This window comes from Mesocricetus auratus, unplaced genomic scaffold, assembly GCF_017639785.1.
Source record: "Mesocricetus auratus isolate SY011 unplaced genomic scaffold, BCM_Maur_2.0 Super-Scaffold_100021, whole genome shotgun sequence".
NCBI classification, from domain to species: Eukaryota; Metazoa; Chordata; class Mammalia; order Rodentia; family Cricetidae; genus Mesocricetus; species Mesocricetus auratus.
Window position 1 is genome coordinate 28,643,422 of NW_024429202.1, and position 26,332 is coordinate 28,669,753.

Below are 26,332 nucleotides of genomic sequence, written 5' to 3' on the forward strand. Positions count from 1 at the left end.
TGGCTTAATCTGCCAGTCCCAAGGAGACTGTCAGTACAGCTTCTCAACTGTTCCTGGGAAGGCAGAGCCATCATGGCCCAGAGATGCCAGGATGCCTGTGAACCAGGTCAGCAGATGCTTACTGACCTACATCATGGGAACTCACCCTGTTCCTGACCTCAGGTCATGGGTAGGAGGGCAGGCTTTCATGGCCCCCTTAGTTCACAGGTGACATGGCTAAGAGACAGGAAGTGTCGTTGAGGGTGCCTGGCTTTGGGAAATGGGTGATCAGGGAAGGTAGCGGCCTGTCGGGGGGAGAGCTGTAGCTCCGGTGTCCTCCAGGACCAGGTAGCCAGAAAGAGGGCGGGTGTCCACTGATGCACTCAAGCATCCTCCAGCTCCTCACCCTCCCAGAGACACTGAGATGCTGGCCCGTGTGTCCGGATGACCAGCCCTGAGCTCCTGGCTGCCCTACTGCGTCCATGAGCTGTCCCCATCTGTGAGCTTGTCCATCCCAGTAAGGAGGGACTCTCGGCTAGCAAATGCCCTGGGTCAGAACATTGTTGGTCAGATCCCAGGATAGATAGATGGAGGCTACTTTTGTATATGGAGGGATCCCCTTTGTCTACAAAGTAACACTAGTCTCAACCTGCTCAAGGGTGGTGTTTGGCAGACAGCCTGACTTGAGTGTAGATTGTCCAGGACCGCAGGGGTGGGACCCTCTGGAGAATGCACATATTGTGGGGTATCGGAGTGGATGGATTATTCTTAGGCCAAACTCTGTGACCTCCGCTTATGCAAAGACACTAGACATGAATGTAAGTCGGGCATCTTGGAAAGCCTTGGGACTCTGCACGGAACACCCGTGTGTTTGCCTCACATGAAAATTCTCAATCCTTCCCACTGAGAGAGAACTGAGCTCTGAGATGACTCCAAACACCGAGCTGGCTGACGGGGCGGGGGGGCGTGCTGCACACATCTTCCAGTTCATTCTTGTCCCTGACAGGCTGCCTCAGAGGACCCTCGGGCCAGCATGGCTCTCAGTGTCTGTTGGGTGCATCATTTGGGCTCAGGGTCTACTTTAAAATCATTCGTGACATCTGAGCTGCTAACAGTGGAGGAGGCATTGACCACCCTGGAATTCGGGCTGATCCCGCCCCTACCTGTGATCCAGTTCCTTTCCCTTGTGTGATGAGTTAGGCATTCAGCAGGCAATGCCTTTGTTTGCTTTGGGGTTCAGGCATGCTGCCCCTGTAACTGTCTTGGGTGTTCAGCTCGGTGGCATTAGATGTCTATTTTTTTTTTGGTTTTTTTTTTTTTTTTTTTGGTTTTTCGAGACAGGGTTTCTCTGTGGCTTTGGAGGCTGTCCTGGAACTTGCTTGGCAGTCCAGGCTGGTCTCGAACTCACAGAGATCCGCCTGCCTCTGCCTCCCGAGTACTGGGATTAAAGGTGTGTGCCACCAACGCCCGGCTCACCACTATAGTTTTAAACAGAGCGGCCTAGAGTATTCTCTAGGAGAGTCCTTGAGAATGGCTAGAGGAGGTGATGGAAATTCAGAGCAATAAGTCTTCAAGGGATCCAGGAGCCAGGGGGTCTGTGGGGTTGGGACAGAGGGAGCCAGAGGTGACTCAGGCTGAGTTTGGCACAGTTGGGCTTTTATGTGAAATAAAAGAAAGATGGGAGAACATCCTGGCTTCCAGAGTTTGCTGTTTGCTTTCCGGTGCTGGGGAAAGGACCCGGGGCCATTATCTGTGCTCAGCAAGCACTGAGTCTTGTAGACAGAAGTTTCTGTCCTGCCTGGTCCTGCAGACATTCAGTTCCAAATAAACACACAGAGGCTTATATTAATTATAAACTGTTTGGCTGCTGGCTCAGGCTTCTTATTGACTAGCTCTCTCTTAATTATTAACCCATTTCTATTAATCTGTGTTTCTCCACATGGTCTTAGCTTACCGGTGATACCCAAGCCTCATGCTTTCTCAGTAGCTATATGGCGTTCCACTGGTGACTCACCCTCTCAGTCCTCTTCCCAGAATTCTCCTAGTCTGGTAGCCCTGCCTGTACTTCCTGCCTGGCTACATCCTGCCTGTCCATTGGCCAAAACAGCTCTATTCATACATTCACAGCCTACAGAAGGGCCCCCCCCATTAGACCCCTGAGCTGCATCCCAGCCCCAGCCGGGGGCAGATGGTGGGCAGACCTGGATGCTCTGGAGACCAGAACGGAGCAGGGAGCCCATCGTTGGAGATGGAGGAGACAGCATGCGGACACAGGTCTGCGGATGTTGTAGACATGTCGGGCCAGGGTTGCTGTTTGTACTGTGAGCAGAGTGAGGGTGGGTGGGGGCTGGGCTTGGAGAAGGACGAGTGAGCGATCTCATAGAATGGAGCAAAGCTGTCCAAGGGCAGGGCTAAGGCATCTGAGAAGCTCCAATTTCCACTTGCGGTTAGTGGCATGAGTGTCATTGCACCCAGGAGGCCAGCTGGATGCAGTCTTAGAGCAAAGGACAGTTAAGCCCCACTCCAGTAGAGCTGAGGTGACTGCAGGGAAGGACATCGATATGGGACCAGAGAGTGAAGCAAGGGGTGTGGGGGCCGGCTGGGAACAGGTGGTGAGACCTCCAGACTTTAGGTCCTGGTGAGCTGTGGACACTCAAGAGGGGCTGAGCTGAGGCGTTGCCTGATGAGCTAGAGCAGGAAGGAGCTGTCAGAACTCCGGCATGGGAACTCTGAAACACCACAAATGAGGGCAGCGGGCATGCCGGGTGAGCACAGCAGACAGGGTGAATCGAGCAGGCACAGGCAGGAGGAAGATGGGGTCTGAGCTAAAACACAGTACAGGGTTGGCTCTCACATGAAGTTGCTGGCAGAGTGGACATTAGGGAAAGCCAGAGGCCAGGGAGAAACTTCCATGCCTTTAATGGGACTTAAATCAAGAACAGAGGCTGCCTGAGAGGTTTTGATGTGTTTGTTTTCCAGTGTGGTGGATGGGACCCAGAGCCTTGTGTGTGCTAGGCAAGTGCTCTACCACTGAGCTACATTCCCCAGCCGTTTGGTGTTTAAAAACAATAACACTAGCGGCATTTAAAACATTATGGAGTTTCTCTTGAGTAGCCAGCCTTTCTGGCCACACAGGATGCCTTTCTGAATCAAGACGGGGAGCAACACCCATCTATCTACCATAGACCTTCAGCTCCTGTGTTCAACCCTGAGGTGAGCCAGTCCTAGCCAACTGCCTGGATTCCCACCACTCAGTTGGAGGTGTGACACTGTTCAGACACTAGGTGGCAGCAGCTGTTCTTCATGGTTATAGGATCAAGACCAATTTTCTTAGCTGATGACTCCAAGAATGGTTCTGCTCAACTCTTCAAAGGGTCTCTGGGCAGAACTGCAGAGCAATCGCTGGTCTGGCAGGGCCAGTGATCTGGACAAATGTGTACACAAGCTCCCAAGACGTGTTTCACTCACTGGACCTTGCCTGCACACCCATGTGATTCTGCACACCCATGTGATGGTGGCAGCTCTCTGTGCATTCTCTGACCCAAACTGTGATGCAGAATGGAATCTAAGCCACTGATAAACAGAGATGACTACTGAACAGAATGCCCAGCCTACCCAGGGCAGCCCAAGGCTCTTGTGGGCAGCTGCTACTCCTGGAAGCCACCGTCTGCCTAACCCTGGCTGTGGGGCTCCCCCAGGGAGAAAGGGTGCCTGCATACTACATTGAGAGCAGGAAAAGGGGGCTAACAGTTGGGGGGGTTGAAATCCTACCACTCTGCTTTTTGGCTTCATTCTTGGGCCTTGGGGTGGAGAGGAAAAACCAAGAAGCTGGAAGCCAGATAGATTCTGACCTGCACTCTTCCACAGCCAGTGACATTCTTGGGCTCTTCCCTTGCAAGCAATGGAAATGAGGGCCAATCAGGCAAGAGAGCTAGCTCCTGAGTGGCTGGCGAAGCATGATGGAGAGCTGAACACCAGGCCATGACGGAGGACTAAACGTGGATCCTGTATTAGTGGCTGTTCTCACCACTGTGACCAAATAACCTTCAGAACTAACTTGGAGGAGGGGAGATTTCTTCTGTTAACCTTTTTGGGGGCTTTATTTATCCCTTGGTCACTGGACTCGTATGCCTGAGTAGGACATCATGGAAGGGGGAAAAGTCTTTATCTTATGGCAGACAAGAGGGAGGGAGGGAGGGGGGAGGGAGGGAGGGAGATCACTCAAACCAAGTATAACCTCCAAAAACATGTCCCAATGAACTTTCCCCTTCAACTCTGTCCCAGTTCCAAATTTCCAGAACCTTCCAAAATAACACTACCAAGCCAGGTTATTAATATGTGCGAGGGTGTGAGGTAGCACCAGCTCCTAACCCGGAGGTGGCCATGGACACCTGTTCTCAGTCGGCATCCTGTGACATTTTGCTGGTAGCTTGAACTGTGTTGAAGCAGTAATATATGTGCTCCTGCCAGCAAATGTCCCAGGCAACGGTTATATCACCGGCATCAGGACGCAGACTCTGCCTGCCATCCTTCTCATGAGTTTCAGCTCTGGGGGACTCGGCAGGAGAGACGCTGACTCTGAGTCTTGAGAAAGTGCCCACCACCCGGGTCAGAACACTGGGCGACACCAGGTGCACTCCTTTCTCTGGGACTTCTGTCTCCTCGTCTGTAGTATGGAAGTGAGTCACTTACCCTCCAGAGTCAGGGTATTTAGAGAAAGGCCTCTGTAAACTGAAGTTTCTCATGAATGTGAGTCACCACTTCCCTTGCCAGCTTGGCCATGCCTTGTCCTGTCCTTTACCTTACCAATTTTGAAACCCTTGCATGTGTTCTGACCGCTACCCTTTAGCTTGCTTTCTGAGTCAGAGTCACTCTGACTTTTGGATATTGTCTGGGTCAAGAATGGCAAGTCAACTTTTGTGGTTGTCTGCAGCTCTGGATTGACTCACTGTGAAAGTGATGCAATTGATTAGTAATGTCTGCCAAGGCCCTAGCAAGGGGAGTGGAGTTTCACCTGCCACATCGGTGCCATCTCTGTCTGGGGCTTGATGATGGGCTGTCTGGTGCAGGTCCCTGACCTCAAGGCCACATCTCAGCTTGGCCCTGGTGGTTTCCCTCCCACGGGAGCAAAGACTAGGGAAGCAGGGCTTGCTGGGAGCTCAATCCAAAAAGCCTGGGTTGGACATTGTTTGCCCATGAGCTAGTTTGACGCCTGGGTAGTAATCAGAAAGGGAACCAGTAGGGAAAAGCTGTTGAAAGAGATATGAGGAGGTTGGGTGGTGGTGGTGCACGCCTTTAATCCCAGCACTCAGGAGGCAGAGGCAGGTGGATCTCTGTGAGTTCCAGGACAGCTAGGTCCGTTACACAGGAAACCCTGTCTTGAAAAAACAAAGCAAAACCAAACCAAACCAACAAACAAAAACCAGAGGCCTAAGGAGATGACTCAGCAGGTTTACCAGGGAGGAAAGAAACAACTACTCACAGTTTTGATCTCCCTATGTGTGCCTGGCACGCAGGCGCCCCTCCACCAAACAAGCAAACCAATGTAGTTAATAGGGAGGATGGGACGGGACAAGGGGGGACTCGAAGGAGGGACAGCCAAGGGAGAATGGTTCTTTCAGCACTGGGTAGCGGGAGACGTGGGTGGGACGCAGAAGCGGTCACCTGTGTCACTTGTGGAGTAACTTAATGCTTTTGATATGGGGCTTGCGGCCTTGTGTATACTTAGTAGGTGATAAACGAAAACAAGCATGCTGAAATCCAGCTCACCCTGCTTAAACGTAGCCCACAACTCTGCTCTGCCTCAAAATGAAAACCCCGGGTCTCAGTTTAAGAAGTTCTTCTTTCCTCGGGCTTCTTGTTCCCCACTCCCCACAGCAACCATGTTCTGCAATTCCTGCTTGGGTTGAGCCCTGGGGTGCCCCATCCCCTCAACTCTGGAAACACTCTCCCTTCTGCCTGAAACCATTCTCTCCTCTGCCCGCATGCGCATGCGCTACCTTCTGCCTCACCCTGAAGACTCTTCCTCCAGGAACCCTGTCTTCCATCTAAAGCACCCTCACAGCGCCTAGCGCTTCCCCATCCTGCCACTGCAGACCTACACCTGGATCCCTGCCCTGCCCCGCTATTGGGTCCCTGGGGTCAACCCATGCTCTCTGTTCACCTCCAGCTCCCTCTTAGACATATCCCCATGAAACAGGGGTTCTGCATTCACTCGATGTATCATAGTGCGCGTCCACTGGCATGCATCTCTAGGAGCAGCATGAAGCCTGCTGCTTTGGGCAGTTCCCAGAGGACCAGGCATGTGCAGGAGCCAGAGAGGCTCAGAAGAATGGTGATCCAGAAAAGAAACTCTTTCCACCACTGTGCTGGCCAGTTCCCACTGGCTTCTGGAGAGGGCTAGAAAACTTCCTGCAAAAATACGGTCGGTACCCCATTCCCAGCTCTGCACACACGGTGGAGACAAAGCAGACATTTCTTTTACTTCAGGGACCGTTTTTCCCCCCACTTTGGGACAAGATCCGTGGTTTCCCTCACTATTTATTAAAGCAGAAGTTGTAGGCTATTGTTAAGGGCGTGTATGTGCATACATGTGAGAGCAGGCACACGCATGCATGCCTTGGGACCGGTGGGGACCAGAGAACGATCTCAGGTGTCGGTCTTTGCCTTCCATCTCGCTCACTGCTGCCCTTGTCTGGCTAGTCGGTGCAAGCTTGTGGGACTTTAGGACTCCTGCCCCCAGCTTCATCTTGCTGTAGGAGTTCTGGGATTACTGACACAGGGTGCTACTGTGCTCAGGTTTGTAGGCCTTTGGACTGACAGCCCTGGTTAAGTCCTTTCTGGTAGTGCACACTGGAGCGCCTTTTCTCATCTTCATGGTTTGCAGGTGTGGCTGCTCAGGACTAGGCTATTTGTTTGGACAAGGGTATTTGAAGTTCTGTTGTAACCATGTACCAGATCAAGACACCAGAGGAACCAGGTGAGAGCACTCGAATGTAATTAGTGGACAGTGGGAAATAAAGTCTGTATTGTCAAGAAGCCATAGAGGGGAGAGCTCTAGATAATTCCTGTGCTTATAGCCATTAACCACGGCCAAAGAAAAATGGCCCCAAAGTGTTATAATAATTATTATAGTACATACTTGTTCAAGAGAGGTGGCCTCTTCATGGGTCATTAAATGATTACACTATCTTACAAATAGAACTGCATTGTCAAATATCAGGAAAATGGTGTGTTCAATCTTTCACAACTTTACACAAACAAGATACACATATAATAGTGTTACATATAAAATATATAATACATATATAATAATGCATAAAAAGAAAGGAGGCATACTCTCTACTTAAATGCCCTCCGTGTCTGAATCCAATGACGACTTCAGAAAGATTTTTAATTTCTTATCAAGTGTACAGTGTTTTGTCTATGTATTACATATGTATTTGCATGTGTGGATGTATATCACATGTGTGCCTGGTGTTAGCAAGAGGCCAGACGAGGACATCATATCCCCTGGTACTGGAGTTACAGATGGTTGTAAGCCACTATGTGGATGCTGGGGATTGAACCCAAGTTCTCTGCAGGAGCAGCCAGTGCCATAACCACTAAGCAGTATCCCCAGCCTTGAGACTTCAAAAAATTTAAAGTGCATCTTGATTTAGTCCTGCCAGTCAGCTTATAATAGTCCCAGTCTGCCAGTTAAAACACCCAGATCTAAGGAGCAGTCCTCTTTTGAACACCCATGAACTATTAATGGAACTGCCTGGGACATTCACTCTAGTGCCTAATTGTCACACTCTTTGGAATGTCATGCTGGCCGAAGGTAGATGCTTTATTGTCCATATCCGAAAATGCCTTCTTTTGTATTCTACTGGAGAGCAAATCACAATTACTTTTTACCCATGGATGGATAGCTTCCCAGTTAAAAAGAAACAAACAGCCAGGCAGTGGTGGTCCATGCATTTAATCCTAGTACTCAGGATGCAGAGGCAGGCAGATCTCTGAGTTTGAGAGGCCAACCTGATCTGCAGAGGAAGTTCCAGGAAAGCCAGGCTACACAGGGAAACAAACCCTGTCTCAAAATAACCAACTAACTAAACAATATCATAGAGAAGATTTCACCACGTATTTAAAAACTTGTCCACAATCTTTGAGGAAATATTATTCTCCTTTGTTTCCTACCACATCTCTGTTTAAGGCCAGCCTGGACTACAACAGCAAGACCCTGTCTCAAAAAAGTGAAAATGAAACCAGACTATCAAGTTAGTGATCCCACTTCTAGGAACTTACTGTAGAATATGGAGTTGCTTAGTCATTTTACTTGGAGTTCATGCGTTTGGTTTTTTTGTTTTGTTTTGTTTTGTTTTTTCGAGACAGGGTTTCTCTGTATTGCTTTGGAGGTTGTCCTGGAACTTGTTCTGTAGACTAGGCTGGCCTTGAACTCACAGAGATGAGTTCATGGGTCCTGAAGATGATGAATACTCTTAGCAGATTGCTGTACTTGTGGGATTGAAATTATGAATAGAACACTATATACAAAAACAAAACAAAAAATATCGGCCATATCATATGGAACTCAGTATGTGTAGCCAAGATGAGCTTGAACTTCTGATACTCTTGCTTCCAGCTCCGGAGTGCTGGTATGAAAGATGTACAGCACCATGCCTGGTTTAATTTGGTGCTGGAGATCAACCCCGGGCTGCATGCTAGGCAAACATGACCACTGAGCTACATCTCCAGCCTTATTGGCATATTTTCATCTGGCGCGCGCGTGTGTGTGTGTGTGTGTGTGTGTGTGTGCTTGCATGCTTGCTTGCGCGCATGTGGAGGATAGGGATCAACCTCAGATGTTTTTCCTCAGGAGACATACACCTGTGGGTATTTATAGTTTCTGTTTTGAGACAGTCTTTTTTTCACTGGGACTTGGGACTCACCTGTTAGGTTAGGCTAGCTGCCCAGCGTACCCTAGAGAGTCTCAAGTCTCAGCTATGTATATGTGGACTGTATATGTGAACCACAGACTAACAACAAAAATGGAGTCACTTATGCAATCCTCCCAAAAGAAACGAGTGTTTGGGCTTATATGTGTAGCTGCCTGACATCAACTAGACAATGATCACTTTGGCTATTTGTATTCTACTATTTCTTCCAGGCACAAACATATTCCCAGAATTTTGACAGCAGTCTGGCAGCATCCCAGACAAAGCAAAGTTATAGAATGTGTTGCTTAGTTGACCTTTAGAGGCACAGCAAAATCAAGTTTTCTAAACAGAAGAGCAACGGTAACAGGAGGAATCTTGGTACATCAGTAAGAGGGAAAGAAAGGGTGAAAATGGGTAACCACAACAGACTGTTCCCCCAACCCGCCCAAAATTGCCTTTTAATAAAAAAAGCCCTGTCTACATGGCAAAACTTAAAGCCCTGTCTGTAGAGGCTCTGAAACTGCAGACAGTCGTATTAGAAGTGGGAGGAAGGGCCCCCAGTGGTGGCCTAAGCAGAATGTGGTAAGGTGTAGGGCTGTGGTGCAAGCATGGATGTTCAGCATGCACAAGGTCCTGGCTGGACTTTCAGCACCATAAAGCAGGTTATGTCATATAACGTAACACCCAGAGCACACATCAAAAAGACTGCATAAGGAGACACACGCAAGACACTACAGGCCAATCAAAACTGCATTCTAAAAGAAAAATTGTCCAAGAAACCCACAATGGTAGGAAGAAAAGAAAACAAACAACAGAAAGCAGGAACTAAAGGGCAGACTGAAGCCCTGACCTAGCTATAATTATATGTAGTGGAAACAGTCTAAAGCCACCAATTGAAAGATCATCAGAGGGAAAATCACATGTGAGTCCACTAGACGTTCAGATCTCACATAATCATATAGGTAAGTTTAAAACAAAGAATGGAAAAAATATACAAACACTAATCAAAAGAATGCCAAGGGACCGAGTGCACCTCAGTGTGTACAGACAGGCCTTGGGCTCTGTCCCAAGGAAAGGGAGTGGGGGTGGTGAGAGACAGAAGTCAGAGAAAGACTAAGACAGACTTCAGGGAAAAAGCCGACAGCAACAGACAGGGGCATTCCTTACACAATGATAAGCAGGTCACCCACAAAAAAGACAAAGGAATCCCAAATGCATTTATACCAAATAACAGAACTGAAAAAAAGATTACAGTTGGAGATTTCAACACTACCCTGAGAGAATATGACAGAATACCACCAAAGATACTTAAGAACAAACTATGAGCAGAATTTTACTGACATCTGTGGAACCTAGAAGCATCAGAAAAAAACATTAAGTGTCCACAGAACATCGGACAGAGTGGACCACATTCCAGACCATAATAAACAAGTCTCAGTAAATAAAAGACCAAATGACTGTCACCTGCACATTGTTAAGACTGACGACATACGAGACATCAAGTGACAGTGAGGTGGTAAGACAGCAGGTTTCTCCTACACTGCTGCTGGCAATGCAAAATGGCAGTTATTCTAGAAAAGTTAAGACAGTTTCTTTTTTTGGTTTTTTGAGACAGGGTTTCCCTGTGTAGCTTTGGAGCTTGTCCTGGAACTGGCTCTTGTAGATCAGGCTGGTCTCGAACTCACAGATCCGCCTGCCTCTGGCTCCCAAGTGCTGGGATTAAAGGGCATGCGCCACCACTGCCAGGCTGACAGTTTTTTATAAAACTAGAACTTTACAACAGGACCTAGTAATCATACTTTTGGACATTTACCCCTGGGAAGCGAAAACAAATGTCCACACAAAAAGTTGCATACAATCACTTGCTGCAGTTAAAGACATCAAGCTGCTGCGCCCCAAGTTCTCTGGCCTCAGATGGAGAAGCAAGGTGGTGAAGGGAATGTTCTATTGAAAGCATGGCAGTAACATGCAAACACACTGTTGCTGCCAGGGCTCTAAGGCCTTCTGCTTTCGGGAGTGGACCTGTAACAAACGTGGCTCAAGACAGAGTGTAAACTGAGTGTGAAAGCCACGAGACAGGACACTGGGACTGACCAAGTAAGACATCTGAAAAACCACCGAATGCAAATTCAGACATGGATTCAGTGAAGGACCAGCAGATAAACTTAAGAGGACAGCTGCAGCAGCATCCACTTAACCCTGGAGATTCCAATGACTGATCACAAGACACATGCTCTGAAGGAAAAAAAGGATCCCTCAACAGACTAGTGCTGAAGTTGCGGCATACCCACATCATGACTACTACTTAGCGATAAAAGGAATGAACTATATTAAAGCCTCACTCAACTTGGACAGACATCAAAGGGATTACACTGAAGGAAAAAAAAGAGACAACCTCTAAGGTCATCTACTGTACAGTGCTGTTTTTGCATCGTTCTATTTACAGAGTCATAGAAGGGATTAGTGGTTGCTATGGGCTAAGATGGGCAGTGACTGCCAAGGGGTCGGACAAGAACCCTGTGTAGAGGAATTGGATAGCTGTGCCTTGACTGTGGATGTAAGAATTCGGGGACAGAGATCCACTGTTTGCCATGGCACAGTAGTGGGGGTCAGAGGACAGCTTGTTGAGGCAGGGTCTCTTGTCTGTCCAGCTGCACTGTGATCTCCAGGCTAGCTGGTCCAGAAGCTTCCAGGCAATCCTTGTTTCCACTTTCTACCTTCCTGTAGGAGGGCATGCAACTAATCCAGCTTTTTATGTGGTTTGGGGGAGGCAGACGTGGGTCTTCAGGCTAATCGACTAGCACTCTGACCCTGTGAGTCACCTCCCCAGCCCTCAACTCCTCATTTTGTTCACTAGTCGGGTGCAATGCAAGCAGTGGGGAAAAGTTGGTGAGGGCACACAGGCCCTACACTATGACCCTTAAAGCACACACACAGCCAAACAGCTCAATAGTTTGTGTCTCATTTCTTCTTTTAGAAAGGCAGTGATATGAACTGCATGACTCACTGAACTGTCTTTGGAATTTGAACTAAGAGACGGGAATCCACAAAGGAGTCTGTGATGGACAGTTCTGTGACAATGGGGGAAAAAACCTAATGGGGTGGGGGAGGGCTGGGTAGATGACCCAGCAGTTAAGGACATGCACAAGTTGCTCTTGCAGAAGCCCTGGGTTCAATTCCCAGAACCCACATGTGTCTCAGCCATTTGTAATACCAGTTCCAGGGATTCCAACAGGCACTCATATGGTACATATACATGCACACAGACAAAACATTTATACAGAGAGTAAAATAACTTAAAAACCAACCAAATCCTGAAATCAAGGTCACAGGGAGAAGCACCAAGGCGGCCTATCTGTAAGATGCTTTCTAAAGTCAGATTCTGAGGGTCATCCTGTAATCTCAACATGCATGAGTCTGAGGCAGGAAGACTGCTGGAGCTCAACACTGGCCTGGGCTGGATAAGAACCAATCTCGAACAAGGAGCTGGGAGGTGAAGAATGCCCACTGAACATAGTAAAGGAGTCTGCTCCTTCCAACTATCAGTCCTAAAACGTCTTAGAAAGTGGATGAAGAGGCAGCAAAGACTTGTTCATCGGATTTACTGCGTAGCTCAACTCCTGATTCCTCTGCTTCTGCCTCCTAAATGTTGGGAGTATGGGCATTTGCTTGCACACTCAACTGGCATTCCCTTTAGAGGTGAGGAAGAGGTGGGTGTGGTCTGTTCTGTGTTCTGAGGTGGAAGACTAGAAGGACCTAAGAATCAAAAGAGGTGGAGGAGATCCCTTTTGCTACAGATGCACAAGTAAGCTGAAGGGTAGATTTCGGGGTCAAAGGGGCAGCCTTCAGCTGTGCAATTGTCTGCCAGGGTTAGCTATTGGTTGAGGCCTCGTGAGAGCTCCACTCAGGCAACAATTACTCTTAGCCTGACAGGAAAACTGAAAAAGGCCACTCTTCATCTCCTAGGCTGGTCTTCCGTCTCAGAACCCAGAACAGACATCAGCCCATACTTCATCCTCACCCATAAAGGGAATGACAGCTGGGTGTGGTGATAAGTGCCTGTACTCCCAGCATTCAGGAGGCAGAAGCAGAGAACCAGGAATTAAAGGCCAGTTGAGCTACACAATAAATCTGAGGCCTGCCTAGACTACATGTAACCTGTTTTTGTTTTGATTTTTCTTAAGAATTACAGTGCCTAGGTCTCAGCAGCTGACAGCAGCAAGATAACCTCAAGTACCACCACTCTCTATAGTCTGTCTCCACTGCACAGGCAACTCCCAAAGCATGCAGAATCAAATAAAAACAAACTGAAGCAACGCAGGTTTTTTTGTTTAATTCTTTTTTCTAACGTAAGATCAGAACCATTACTATGGCTCACTTTTATGAATTCATACACCCCCGAATTATTATAGTGATACAACCAAAGGTGGACAAGTCTCTGTCCCTGTGACCTCTTCTCAAAGCCACAGACATCTTCCATGAAGCATTTACAATACATCTGTTGCCCGAGAATTTAAAGCCTTCCTGATCCGTCTACATACTCCATAAGAGTATTACCTTCTGAGGCTATGCCCTCCAGTCTGTCACAAGATGGGTAAGGGAAAGCATCTTTCCACATTCCAAGTTCTGTGGTTTGAGATGGGATCTGAGGAATGTCATCTACAGACTCCAGACACTTCCTTGTCAGGTCAGTCCCCCGAGGTGAAGATCAATGTGCTGTAGCTCCCCTTCCTCAGTTTTGCAGTTCTTCAAGGTATATAGGCCATGCCTCAGAAGTCACCCATGGGATGTACATAGATCCACCACCAAAGCAGGATACACGTTTTCTTTGGTTCCAGAACACAGGGGCAGCATCCTTCAGGAGCAGCCCCTCCAGTGTTGTTCAAGCTGTTCTCCTAAGTCACAAAGGGTTGTTCAGGGTCCTCTGCCAACCTAAATATCCCTCCAAGTTTCAGAGCCCAGTCTTACCCTCTCTTTTGGTGGTTATATGCTCTGAACTACAAAGCTATTGAAGCCCCAGCACTGCAGGTCTCCTCCAGACTTCATACCTTCTCAACTTCACTGAACACCTTCTGAATTTCAGAATACAGCCCACTCTGAAGCTCTGTGCAAGCAGCTCCACGGCCAACGTCAGGGCGTGGAGGTCGGAGACCACTCTCTACTCCTATCACACATCTCTGACCTGACTCACCCGAGGCTCCTCAACACTACATGCTCCACTCAGATTACAAGTGAGAGGCTATGCAGAGTTGGGTTTTTTTTTTATTCCTTTTGCTGTCTATGGCCCCAGGAACAAAGTCACACTTGAGCAGCTTTATTTCTCATCTGGATGGAAACTTTCTACATATGAAAAGGAAAGGAGCCTGCTCTGGAATACAAATTCAGAGCCAAACTCCCGGCTACATCTGCAGTGTCATAGAAGATGAGAGGCTCAGCTCCACCTTCCGTGTCCGCATCACCAGGGACCACGATCTGCATGGTTCAGACTGGCACCAGAGGCTCACACAGTAGTCACTATAACCTTCCTACTGCCCCACGCTTCCTAACAGACAGCATGGTAGCTGGTCAATCTGCTTCATTACCACGCACCAAAGAGAACTCTCAGGGGTCCAGGTTTTCCCTCTGACTTGGCTAATCCCCCTTCTCTAGCTAATCTTAGGTCCTCAGGTGTCATGCAGAGTCCCTAGTCCAAAGTGTCAGCAGCATCAGGTCTGTGGGTGTGTCTTGCCAACCATTCCTCTGGCTGCTCCATCCCTCACCTACAGGCTCTCTGGTACAGGAAGTGCATAAAACATGGTGCACAAACCATTCCTCACTTCCCCAGCAGCTAAAGGGCTGAAAGCTAACAGCCCAGTTCTCCCTGCCTTCATCATGAAACTTCAGCGAGCAGTTCTATACTGACACTGGAGTCAAACTGCATTACTGTTAGGATAGAAATGCCAACAATCCACACACGGCCAGTCCTGCTGGGGATTCTAGGAACCAACTTGCTGGCCCTGGATAGCATCCCCCTTTGCTGGCACTATTATTACCCAGCCTTAAGGCTTTCTCAAGACCCAGAGGTCCAGCCCCAAAGACAGCTGGTAGAGGTGAAAACGACTGTCTTAAGGATGTCTTCAGACACTCAGACGGCTCAGCAGGACCACACGGTTCACCTTGAGGCAGCTGTCACCAACCTGGTAAGGAGGACATATCGCTGGCACATTCAGGGTGCTGGAGGCAGGCGCTGTGAGCAGAAGGGTGAACACGGTTACATCTTGCCCAGATTAGACCCCTCCTCTGAGTCAATCATCTCACTCCTGAGAACTCAATCCAAAGGGAATGATCAACAGGAGAGGACGCCCAAGGTAAAGCCCCTGGGTGTTGTCTGGAGTCAGGCTCAACTGGCCCTTGTTAGGGTGAGGGGCTCCCTAGCTCACAGGCTCTGAGCTTCCTTTTTCTCACCTACTTCAAGGATTAAGTGACATAACCACATAAAGCATCAACAGTACAACCCATGCTCAACCACAACCACAACGGTCAGCTCGTAGTAGCATGTATCACGCCCAAGGACAGAAGAGGAACGCAGAGAAGAGGAAACAGGTGAGTAACTAGATAGAATCAATGGGAAATTTCCATGACTGTTCCGACAGTATCACTTTAGGTCCTGGGATATTTGGAGGCATGAAGGGTACCACACTGTGAGGCTGCAGCCTGGGAAGAAGGAAGCCAGGGAGAAGGATGGGCTCTTCGCAACAATGTCTACCACGTTTCTACACTTCTTTCAGAAACCACAGGACCACAGTGAACAAGAGTATGGAAGGGGAAATCTCTCAGAAAGTCCACTTCCTACTTGCTACACAGACCCAGGATAAAACGGGCTCACACAGGAGGTCATTGCCCTGATTTTAAGTGAGGCCCACTGCCACAGACAACAGCAAGAGGGCCTCCCAGCCTGACACCATCATGGTGTGGTCAGGACACAGAGACTGAAGTATAGCCAGAAGTCCATTCTCAGAACTATGATGTATGCTACAACTGTCTTCTTCCATTTGCAGCCCTTAGCTATCAGGACACACAATAGTTCATTCCCGTCAAGGAAACATGTGGAAAGCACTATTTAGTCCAGAAACCAGGTAATTAAATGTTTCATGGATATAACCAAAGTTAGTTGGTACTTACGTTCTTTCTTAAAACCCATTCCATGCATGAGTATGATACTAAGAAATTCTAAAATTAAAAACAACAACTACTTCTTTAAGATATGCCCCCATCGATGGGCATTGGTGACACACACCTTTAATCCCAGCACTCAGGAGGCAGAGGCAGGAGGATCTCTTTGAGTTGGAGGCCAGCCTGGTCTACAGAGTGAGTTCCAGGACAGGCTCCAAAGCAATACAGAGAAACGCTGTCTCAAAAAACCAAAAAGAAAAAAAGAAAAAGAAAAAGATATGTTGGCCCAGTTCAGCTGAGGATGGATGACCTTCTGAGTCTCTTGACTCTATCTCCAGGATTTGTGTGTTTAGGGTTTCAACTGTTTTTTCATTAAATGAGCCAACAGCAGTTCCTGCCTTTAATCCCAGCACTTAGATGTCTCTGGGGTTGAGGTCAACTTGATCTACATAGTGAGTTCCAGGCCAGTCATGGACACATATAGTAAAACCCTGTCTCAAACAACAAAACAAAAAGTAGGTAAAATACCATTACCACATATAGAAAGTTTAACAAGTGCTGGCATGAGGACAAAAACCCCAGTGCTTGGGAGGCAGAGGAAAGATGCTACTAAGATAAAGACCAGTCTGAGCTACATATTTGAGTGCATGTCTCAAAAATAGCAACAAAAGCAAAAAATGTTTTAATATCCACAAGTGTTCACTGAGTGTTCAAATTTCCAATTGTCTCATAAATGAAAAATGGGCGGTTTGTTTTTTTGTGATTTAAACATTTGTATTTGTAAGGTCCCTGACTCCGCTGGCTGGTTTTATGTCAATCTGAAACAAGACAGAGTAATTTCGAGAGAATTTCAATTGAGAAAATGCCCCCACTAGACTGGGCTGTGGACAAGCCTGTAGTGCATCTTCTTAACTGACAACCAACCAATCTCACTGTGCCACCCAATGGCACCCATGGGTCCTCTAAGAAAGTAGGCTGAGCAAGCCATGAGAGCAAGCTACCAAGTAGCATTCTCCTAAGGCTTCCGCTTCAGTTTCTGCCCTGACTTCCCTTCATGATGGATGTCATCTGAACATCTAAAATGAAATAAACTCTCTCCCACCTAAGTTGTTTATGGTCATGGTATTTATCATAGCAACCCTACCTAAGACACTGACTTGTCAATCTCCTCAGCAAACTTGATGAAAAAGCCCAAACCTCAGTAATTCATTTGGTGTGCTCAGGATCACCAGCCACTAGGTGAAGACAAAGCCCTACCCTAAGTGTTCGCTCCTTAATATTGCATTCTATAACGGCTGAAATGATCTTTAACAAAACTGGTCAGCAACAGTACACACACACATACACACACACGCTGTGAAAGAAAAAAAAGGAAACACACACAAAAATAACTATAGGCTAACATTAATATATGGAGCGAAAATCTCAAGTGAAATAGACATTAATCAAAAGGATATGCTTCTAGCTGGAGAGATGGCTCAGTGGTTAAGAGCAGTATGACTGCTTTTCCAGAGGACTTGGGTTCTATTCCCAGCACCAACGTGGCAGCTCATACCTGTTTGTAACTCCAGTTCAGTGGATTTGGTATCCTTACACCAATGCATATAAAATAAAGTTAAATAAAGTATTTAAAAATAAATAAAGTCATGCACCACCACATCTGGTTTATGGTAGTTTAAAAAAAAAAAGGACATGCTTCTCTTAAATAGTATGTCCTTCTTTTCTGTAGTTCTGGCAACTTGGAAGAGATAGATACACTGCACATGAGACCAGTCTGAACAACAAAGACCTCCATCACAAAAAGAACAGGACAAAACTGAAGCAAAACTAAGATGAGATAATTGGTGCATGCAATCCTAGCATTTGAGAGGCTAAGCTAAGAGAATCAAAAGTTTAAAGTCATCCAGGGTTATGCAATAAGACCCTGTCTCAAAGAAATAAACTAAACAAATAAAAAGGAGCAAACAGGACATACTGAATAAACCACTGAATTTGGAATTCAGACAGCTGAATATTAGGAATGTTATTGAATGAATCATTTAAACTAAAAAAGGAAGTGTTTATCTCATGGGGACAATACTGATAGGGCATGGACCTACATTTTCAGACAACAAAAAGCTAATGTAGAAAGAGGACAATGTCATAGAAAAGTCCCATATATGTGTAGTAACATGGAATATAAAAGCAGGACTTCAAATGCTTTTTAAGGAAAAACAGACACCCTTTACTTCAATGGGCATGAAAATTTACAGGCACGGTGGTGCCTGTACTTGCAAGGCTGAGGCTAAGGCTTGACAGTTTGCCTACATAGCAAAACCCTGCCTCAAAAACAAAAATAAAAGCTGGGTGGTGGTGGCACATGCTTTTAATCCCAGCACTTGGGAGGCAGAGAAAGACAGATCACTGTAAATTTGAGGTCAGCATGGTCTACAGAGCACATTCCAGGACAGCCAAAGCTACACAGAGAAACCCTGTCTCAAAAAAACAACAAAAACAGAAATAAAGAGGGTCCAAAATAAAGAACCCTATGCTGCTCGTACATAGGGAAACCTGTCTCAAAAAATAAACAAAAATGGCTGGCTATAATTCTAGCAGATATGGATGATCTCAGTCTGGTCTACATTATCAAGCTCCTGGCCAGCAAGACTATATAGTGAGACCCTATATCTCAAAAGACATTTTTTTTAAGCTATATGCCTGTAATCCTAGCTACTTGGGAGGCTGAAGTAGAATAATCACTGCTTTGAGGTAAACCTGGCAATTTAGCAAGACACTGTCTTAAAAATAAGTCAAAAAGGGAACTGGAAAGACAGCTCAGTAGGCTAAGTGCTGAATAGGTATAAGGGCCTGAGTTCAGATTTCCAGTCATAAAATTCTCATGGTGAACACCGATAATCCTGGGGGCCCAAGGTCTGCCCAATCTTAGCAAAATGACAAGTTCCAGATTCACAGAGAGATCCTGCCTCAACAATTGGTGGGGAAGTGAATGAGGAAGATACCCCAATGCCAATCTCTGGTTCCCATCCTGTACAAGTGTGAGCAACACACACACCCATACAAGCACACACACACACACACACACACACACACACACACACACACACACACACCCTATATATATTACAAGATTCAGAAATTGACGTGAAAAGTCAAATATGGAAAAGATAAATAGGCTAGGAATAGAGTTCACTTGCAGAGTGTTTACCTAGCATACATGGGACTCTGGGTTAAATCCTAAGCATCATCAAAAACCACCAAGGAACTGGGTGAGACGGTGGATATATACCAGTAGTGGGAGAACTTGGGAGATGGAGGAGAGGATCAAGAGTTCAAGGCAATCCTCAGCTACATTATCAAATTCAGGACTAACCTGGGCCTGATCCTGTCTCAAAAAACATAATATGTAGGGGCTGATCAGATGGCTCAGTAATTAAGTGTGCTTGATATTCTTACAAAGAACCAGAATTTAGTTCTTAGCACCCACATGGTGGCTTGCAACTGTCAACTATCTTTAGCTCTAATTTCAAGGGATCTGGAGCCTGCCCTCTTCTGGTCTGAGGGCTACGGAATGCACACATGCATAATCAGGCAAAACATTCAGACATACAGAAAAACAAAAACAAACAAACAAAACAAGAACAAATATAAGACAATCTACTGACTGGGACAAAGCATAAGAAACTGTGTAACAAAGAATTACTATAAAGCCACCGTATGTCAAAATTCACAGAGGTGACCAAGATCCAACTCCAAAAAGTTGTCCTCTAATCCCCATATATGACACAGCTCATTACCTGGGAAAAGGAACCACAACTGAGAAAATGCTTCCATCGTTTACATATATGCAAGTCTAAAGAGCATTTTTTGACTAACGACTGACTTGGGAGGGTTAAGCTCGCCGTGGGCAGTGCCACTCCTAGGCAGGCAGTCCTGGCTTGTTATAAGAAGGCAAACTGAGCGAGCCATAAAGAACAAGGAATAAGCAGTGTGCCTCCTTGGCCTGGGTTTCAGTCCCTGCCTACAGATTTGGTTGTAAATTCCTTCCTGCCCTGATTTCTCTTCATGATGGACTTAAAGGTGGAAAAATTACTTCCTTCTCAAGTTGTTTTCTGTTATGGTCTCTATCACAGCAATTAAAACCAAACTAAGAAAACACACATGCCACGGCACATGTGCCCACATATAAATAGTACAGAGGCAGAAGGGCTTAGAGAACAGCTCGGAACTGTAGGGTCAGGGAATGGCACTAGGGGGTGCGGTTTTGTTGGAAGAAGTGTGCCACTGTGGAGGTGGGCTCAAGCTATGCCCAATGTGCCATAGCTTCTCCTTCTGCCTAAAAATCAAGACAGAACTCTCAGCTCCTTTTCCAGCACCATGTCACCCGACATGCTGCCATGTCCCACCATGATAATAGACAAAACCTCTGAAACTGGAAGTCAGCCCCAAGTAAGTGAAGTTAAGTACCCCGCTCCTCTGTGCCCAGGCAGGTTGGCCTGGTGGAAGGATAGGGACTGGGCCCACCTGAAGATAAGTAACTTACAGCTCCTTGTCCAATGCAGAAGGTCTGACTGAACTGGCTTCTGGAGAATGGTACAATGTTGGACCAGGACTATTTTTGCTTAGCCTCCTATCTTTAGCTGGTTCCTCAGATCAACATTTTTAGAATAAGACCATTTTATTTTACTTTAAAATGACATAATGGAAATGCTAAAAGGAACTGATGGCAACTTCTAGGTAAACCTTACAAAACAAACAAACAAAAAACCTAGCTACACCCTAAATACAGCAATAAAGACAAGGTCTGAGAATCAGCTTTTACTCACAAGCTCTGAATGATGAAAGCAGAAGTGGGAGGAGAAAAGGAAGAGACAAATACATAAAAACATTATACCCCAGTCACAGTCATACTTGAGTATTCACAAACTCAATTCTCACAACAGCCCTGCCTTGCTCAAAATGACAAAGCTATGAATAAACGTCAGGTTTCAAATTTGAAGCTAGTCTGCCAACAAATGTAGTACAATGGCAGCTACAGTTAACCTTTCGGATGGCCCTAAATTTACCTAGGATTGGAGCTCACTTCCTGGGTCAGTACAAGTCAACTCACCTGTGAGCTAGAGGGCAGCATCTGGGAGGTGGGATCCTCGGATGGTGCTGCTCCTGAGCCTATAGGGCTTAGAGTGGTGATCCTGCTTGGCTGGCCACGGAGTGTCAGAGTAATGGTGGTGGGGACCTTTAAGCCTAAGGAAGAGACACACATAGAGAAAGGAAAAACAGAATCATAGCCTTTTCAGGTAATAGTTTCTTCCCATATAAAACATCCTCTTGGTTTCCTTCCTGGGTGGGTAGGTCTACCCTTATCAGTCAATTTGAAAGGCTAAAGGAAACTTCCTGTGTTTTCTAGACCTTCCTGGGGGCTGGCTCCACAGAGTTGAATCCAAGAATCAAAAGCCAGGACCACGTGAGGCTGGGTTTAGACATTGCCTAAGTGAGATGGTTAGTAAAGTGCTATGGTCAAGTCCAGATCTGGAGTCCCCAATATTTTCAGAAGACTTACCTGATGCTTGGTTAGAAATCTGAGCCAAGCCAGGTAGGCTGCTTGCCAACTTAGCGAGGCCCCCATTGGTCAGCAGCTGGTGGATGGCAGTGGGCTTCCCACCAGGAGTGGCACCCAAGGAGGAGAGAGTGGTGGCCACAGGAATAGTACGGACAATGGTGCTCGTGCCTGTGGTGATGGCACCCAGGCTCTGCATGGGGGTTGGCAATTTCACACCGGTGGCCTATTGGACATATAACCAAATGATTAGAAGTTACCACCCACTCAACAGCAACATTAGAGCCTAGAGAGTCCACAGCTACTATTAACGGTTAACACGTACAGGGTCTACCACATGTTAAAGTGCTCTTCCAGGAATTTTGCATATATCATCTTTAGTCATCACAAATGTATGAGGGGGCCGGGCATGTCTTTAATGCCAGCACTAAGGAGACAGAGGCAGGCGGATCTCTGTGTTCTTGGCCAAGCTGGTCTACAGAGTGAGTTCCAGGACAACCTCCAAAGCAATACAGACAAACCCTGTCTCAAAAAACCAAAAAACCCAAACAAACAAAAGCAAAAGTATGAGGGAACTAATATTATTATTATTATCTTATTTTATAGATAAACAAGACAGATAAGTCAAGAATCTAACCAAAGGCCATACAGTAAGTCATTGATTATAACGTCTGGTAGCTTTTTGGCTGCATATTTAGAAGACTCCTTGTCCTTAACCCACCAAGTCCTGACAAAATTAAGGAGTCCTAATTCCACACTGCCCAACACAGCAGATGATATACCTGTGGAGCTGGCCCTGGGGAGGGACTTCCTGGGAGGCCAGAGGTCTTGCTGCTAATGTCATGTAAGCTGAAGCTGAGGCCTTGGAGGAGGCTGCTGGCTGAAGTGGCCCCTAGGAGAAGACAAGGCAGGTAGCAGCAGGTCACTCACTTATATACAACCACAAGCAGCTACACTTTCACCCTTACAGCAACTTAAACTTGCCCTAAGACACTTCCCTGCCCTCACAAAGATAACAGGAGTCTCTCAGCAGACACAGTAGATACCACACAAGGAGAGGCGCTATGCCAGACACTGCCTTGGAATTGCTCTGCACATCCCAACCTGTTCTAAGCCAGAAGTCCTGCATTTTGAGCAGGGTTAGGAACACCAAAGAGCTTGAATCCCACTTTTCAGAACCCTAAATCCTTTCTATTTCTAGGTAAGGAGACTTGTGAAGCCATGTGGATTAAGATACCAGACCACATTACACACAGTCCAACATTCTCAAAGCAAAAATCTGCTTCAAGGGAAGGTAATTCAGCAATAGTCTAAACTGAGATCAGGCAAGCAGCCCTTCCATGCAGGCTAGGGTCAGAAAAAGTGACAAAGAGGAAAATCATAATGTTATTTTGCTAATGTCCAGTTAGTACTACCTCCAGCTTTATTTAGTATTAAAAAGAAGAATCACAGAGTAGGCATTGCCTATCCTCACAATAGAGGACACAGCCCCTACCGATATTAAAACAAAGAATTTCCCTTATCCAAGCTAATTCCAGCTTTCTGTTAGCTTCTGCAATCCGTGGGAGAGCAGAGACACTACCTCTAATTCCAGTTTCAGAGCTACTGGTCTAAGACCACCCTCCAGCAGTCTACCCAAAAGACTGCTGGTAGAGATACCTGGAAGGGAGCTGCCAGGAGAAGTGGCCACCAAGCGGCTCTGCAGTGTGTGGATGGCATTGGGTGTGGCACTGCTGGAAGCCACAGATGGGGCTGCGCTGGCTACAACTCCACCTTCAGAAGAACTTGACCTGGAAGCAAATGAAGGAGCCCTGTCATCCAAAGGGCAGCAGTCCACAGCCATAAAGGAAGAGTCTAGAGTGAAGCTAGCAAGGAAGAATTTTCCGTTTTCTTTATTTCAGCTTCTAAGTCCCAAATTTATCCTTCTAAAAGTCAGACCTAACTTAAAGAACAGAGGTCTTAAATAAAGTCAGTGGATGCTCTGTGATCTCATAAGGAAAAATCAATTCTAAACTAACAGAAATGAAGGAAAGTTCTGAATCATAAAGAAGTCACATGCCCATAACTGACAGACTCCAGAATCTTTCAACTTCCCTGAATACCCACTGAACCAGAAGTCGAGGAAGGGAAAGGAGGGACTAGGAAAGACCAAAGGCAGACTCACTTGGCTGTGGTGAGAAGTCCAGTGAGTTCCTTGGCTCCCACTGAAGCTCCCAGCGCCATGGTGATGGGTTTCGCCCCAGCAGCTGCAAAACAAACCCCAAGACCAAAGGTCAGTCCTAATTTGTCCCATAACCAAGGCTAAATTTAAGACTGCAAGGCAAAAAAGAATAGCTATGCCATTTCAGGAGAGTCAGGGTTCTTCCCTTCCTTCTATCTTTTAAGCTTTCTGAAGTAGCTCATTACCTTAATTGAAAACCAGAAAGGGACAAAATATGAAATGTTCTAAACAGCCCCACAACTCCTCTTCTATCGTCTCCCTTGTTGAGACAAGGGAACTGCCACATTCCACCATGTATGACCTCAGAGCATCTCTGTCCAGGTGTCCTTCACACTGACAGCGGCTGGGCCACCTGCCAAACTGTGCCTGGAAAAGCTGGTCAGCCTTTACCAACACTCCACAAAAGACCCACCTTCAGGAGTTCCACCTTGAGAAAGAGCACAAGGCCCTCCAGCTGTGTCCCCCTGGGAGATCAGGGACACTTTGATCTTTGGTCGCTTGGAGGGTTTTGCACCGGGAAGAGGACTGGAAGGATGGTGCCGCTTCAGCTGGACCCTAAGCTCCTCTTTCTCTGCCTCCTCCATGGGTTCTGATGAAATAGGAACTAAAAAATGGAGCCGAGTTAAGATCTTCCATAAGCTTACATGAATAGCATAGGTCAAGTCAACTAAAAGCAGCCATGTGGGGACATGCCCCAGGTACAGGTTACACCTCATATTTCTACATCAGCTCCCACCCATTGTGGACCCAACTTGGAGCATCTCAGAGATAGCTCTAGCTCATTCAGCTGCCCTGGACTTTCTGGCTCTCAGGAACTACCGGGTGAGGCAGTATCTCAGATGCTGCCCAAAGATAATAGGGCAGAAGTGACCCATGTCACAGCCAGGTCAGGGGATATGGGTTTCCATTAACTCAAACAGATCACTATGCATAAAGGTAAGCCTAGTGGACTTTCTATCCTTTACGCTTTCTCAGTGCTCCTATTCTTTATACTCAGAAGTCTCCTCCCTTTATTTAGTCCTTCTTAGCACAGGAAAACAGGCTGGGGAAGGGAGGAAGACAGCAGTCCACTGAATGGGGGGGGGGGGTTCCCTGGCATGAGGCCACAGTGAGGGAATCAATTACCTGTTAGAAGAACTGCTTAGGGATAAATGTACTGGCTTAAAACAGAGGAGAAAGGCGAATGCTCTAAGTGCCTGGTGTGCTTGCAGCAGTCAGGATGGAAACAACCAAGGCAGGGAGAAAACAAGACAAGGAAATGCGGGCTTACAGGCAACAGGCCAGAGGCACATGAGAGAAACACAGAACCAAGAAAAACCACAGTGAGAAAGAAAAAGAAAACAATAAAAAACACCACCACCATGAGAAACCAACAGAAAGAACTGAAAGAAGCAAAGGCCACTGCATAAGCAAGGGGAGCTGGTGGAAAGAGTCAGGAAAAGAAGCAACAGTGGAGAGAGGGGGAGAGTGAGGCAGGGGGGAGCAGCAAGCCCAGGCGAGCAGGTGAAAACAATACTCACCAAAGAGACAGGAGGAGGCGCCGGGAGGAAAAGCTTTCCTCACCAGCATGTTTTGTTTCAGAAAAGCAGCAAACTGTGCTGGAATGAATCAGAAAGAATTATAGAATCATAGCCAGCTAGAGAATGGAGGAACAGAGTGGGAACAAGGAAAAGATGAAAATGGTCAGTGGGTGCTCTTTCTGAGGCAACTACAGGGATCTGGAACCTGACTTGGCTGTGTACTTGCCACTTGGGGCCATCGCCAAGCCTCAACATGCTAGGGCAGGTCAACCCCAAAGCAGGGCAGCAGGTAGTGAAGACTCTGTTTATATTAACTACCACTCCCCACCCACCCATCAGCTCTGCAACCATGACTTTATGACTATAGATGTCCCCATTGACATTCTTGGGCCCCATCCTAAACCAGCTCACTACTCAGCCTTCAAGATCACTTTTGTATCTCCACTAATCACGCTACCCAGAAAGACAGCAATCTGCTAGTTCTGCCTTCACCAAATTTCTATGAGAGTCCCATCAGGAACTCAGCTCTTTCCCACCACTTTGGAAAAGTCAGGTTACAGGGCATCCACAGACCCTAGTGGCCGAGCCTCTTTTGTTGCCTTCACCCACCCACTCATACTTGTGAGTAGCATTTCATAAGACGTCTAGGTTTAAGTAATAAACCTCTGGCTCCATTAAAAGCAAAAGGGGAGGTGAACACAGGATCATGTGGGGGTGGGGGATGGAACAGACCAACATAAGGGACAGAACCACTGATGCTTCTTTCTTGACCTACTGAATTTTCCCTTTTCTATGGCTCCCCACATAGCCCTTGGATTCCTCCAAACCCTGATTTCAACAACACAAATATTTCCCACTCTCAACTGAAGCTTAACTACAGAACCCTGACCAAATTTGTAGATAACCCATCACGGAGCTCTCTTCAAGGCCAAAAAAAAAAAAAAAAAAAGAAGGGCAAGGTGAGCTGGCCTAGAACCCAAGGAAT

At 46.7% G+C, this 26,332-nt stretch overlaps 1 protein-coding gene across 9 annotated transcripts in view; it reads right to left on the reverse strand.

Annotated features, from left to right (window-relative positions):
• Nucleotides 1–13,218: 13,218 nt before the first annotated feature.
• Nucleotides 13,219–26,332, reverse strand: part of Kansl3 (KAT8 regulatory NSL complex subunit 3) — a 36,505-nt gene continuing 23,391 nt past the window's right edge. For 7 of the 9 annotated variants that reach the window (XM_040729155.1, XM_040729156.1, XM_040729154.1 and 4 more), the window contains 8 exons: nucleotides 25,348–25,425; nucleotides 24,240–24,431; nucleotides 23,771–23,852; nucleotides 23,266–23,396; nucleotides 22,389–22,498; nucleotides 21,610–21,832; nucleotides 21,160–21,293; nucleotides 13,219–15,126 (listed from right to left, as the gene is read on the reverse strand). In XM_040729155.1, coding sequence (XP_040585089.1) covers nucleotides 15,106–15,126; nucleotides 21,160–21,293; nucleotides 21,610–21,832; nucleotides 22,389–22,498; nucleotides 23,266–23,396; nucleotides 23,771–23,852; nucleotides 24,240–24,431; nucleotides 25,348–25,425 — 971 coding nt within the window. In that variant the 3' untranslated portion in view covers nucleotides 13,219–15,105. The remainder of the gene's footprint in view (nucleotides 15,127–21,159; nucleotides 21,294–21,609; nucleotides 21,833–22,388; nucleotides 22,499–23,265; nucleotides 23,397–23,770; nucleotides 23,853–24,239; nucleotides 24,432–25,347; nucleotides 25,426–26,332) is intronic. The other 2 variants (XM_040729157.1, XM_040729158.1) reach the window with 2 other exon arrangements.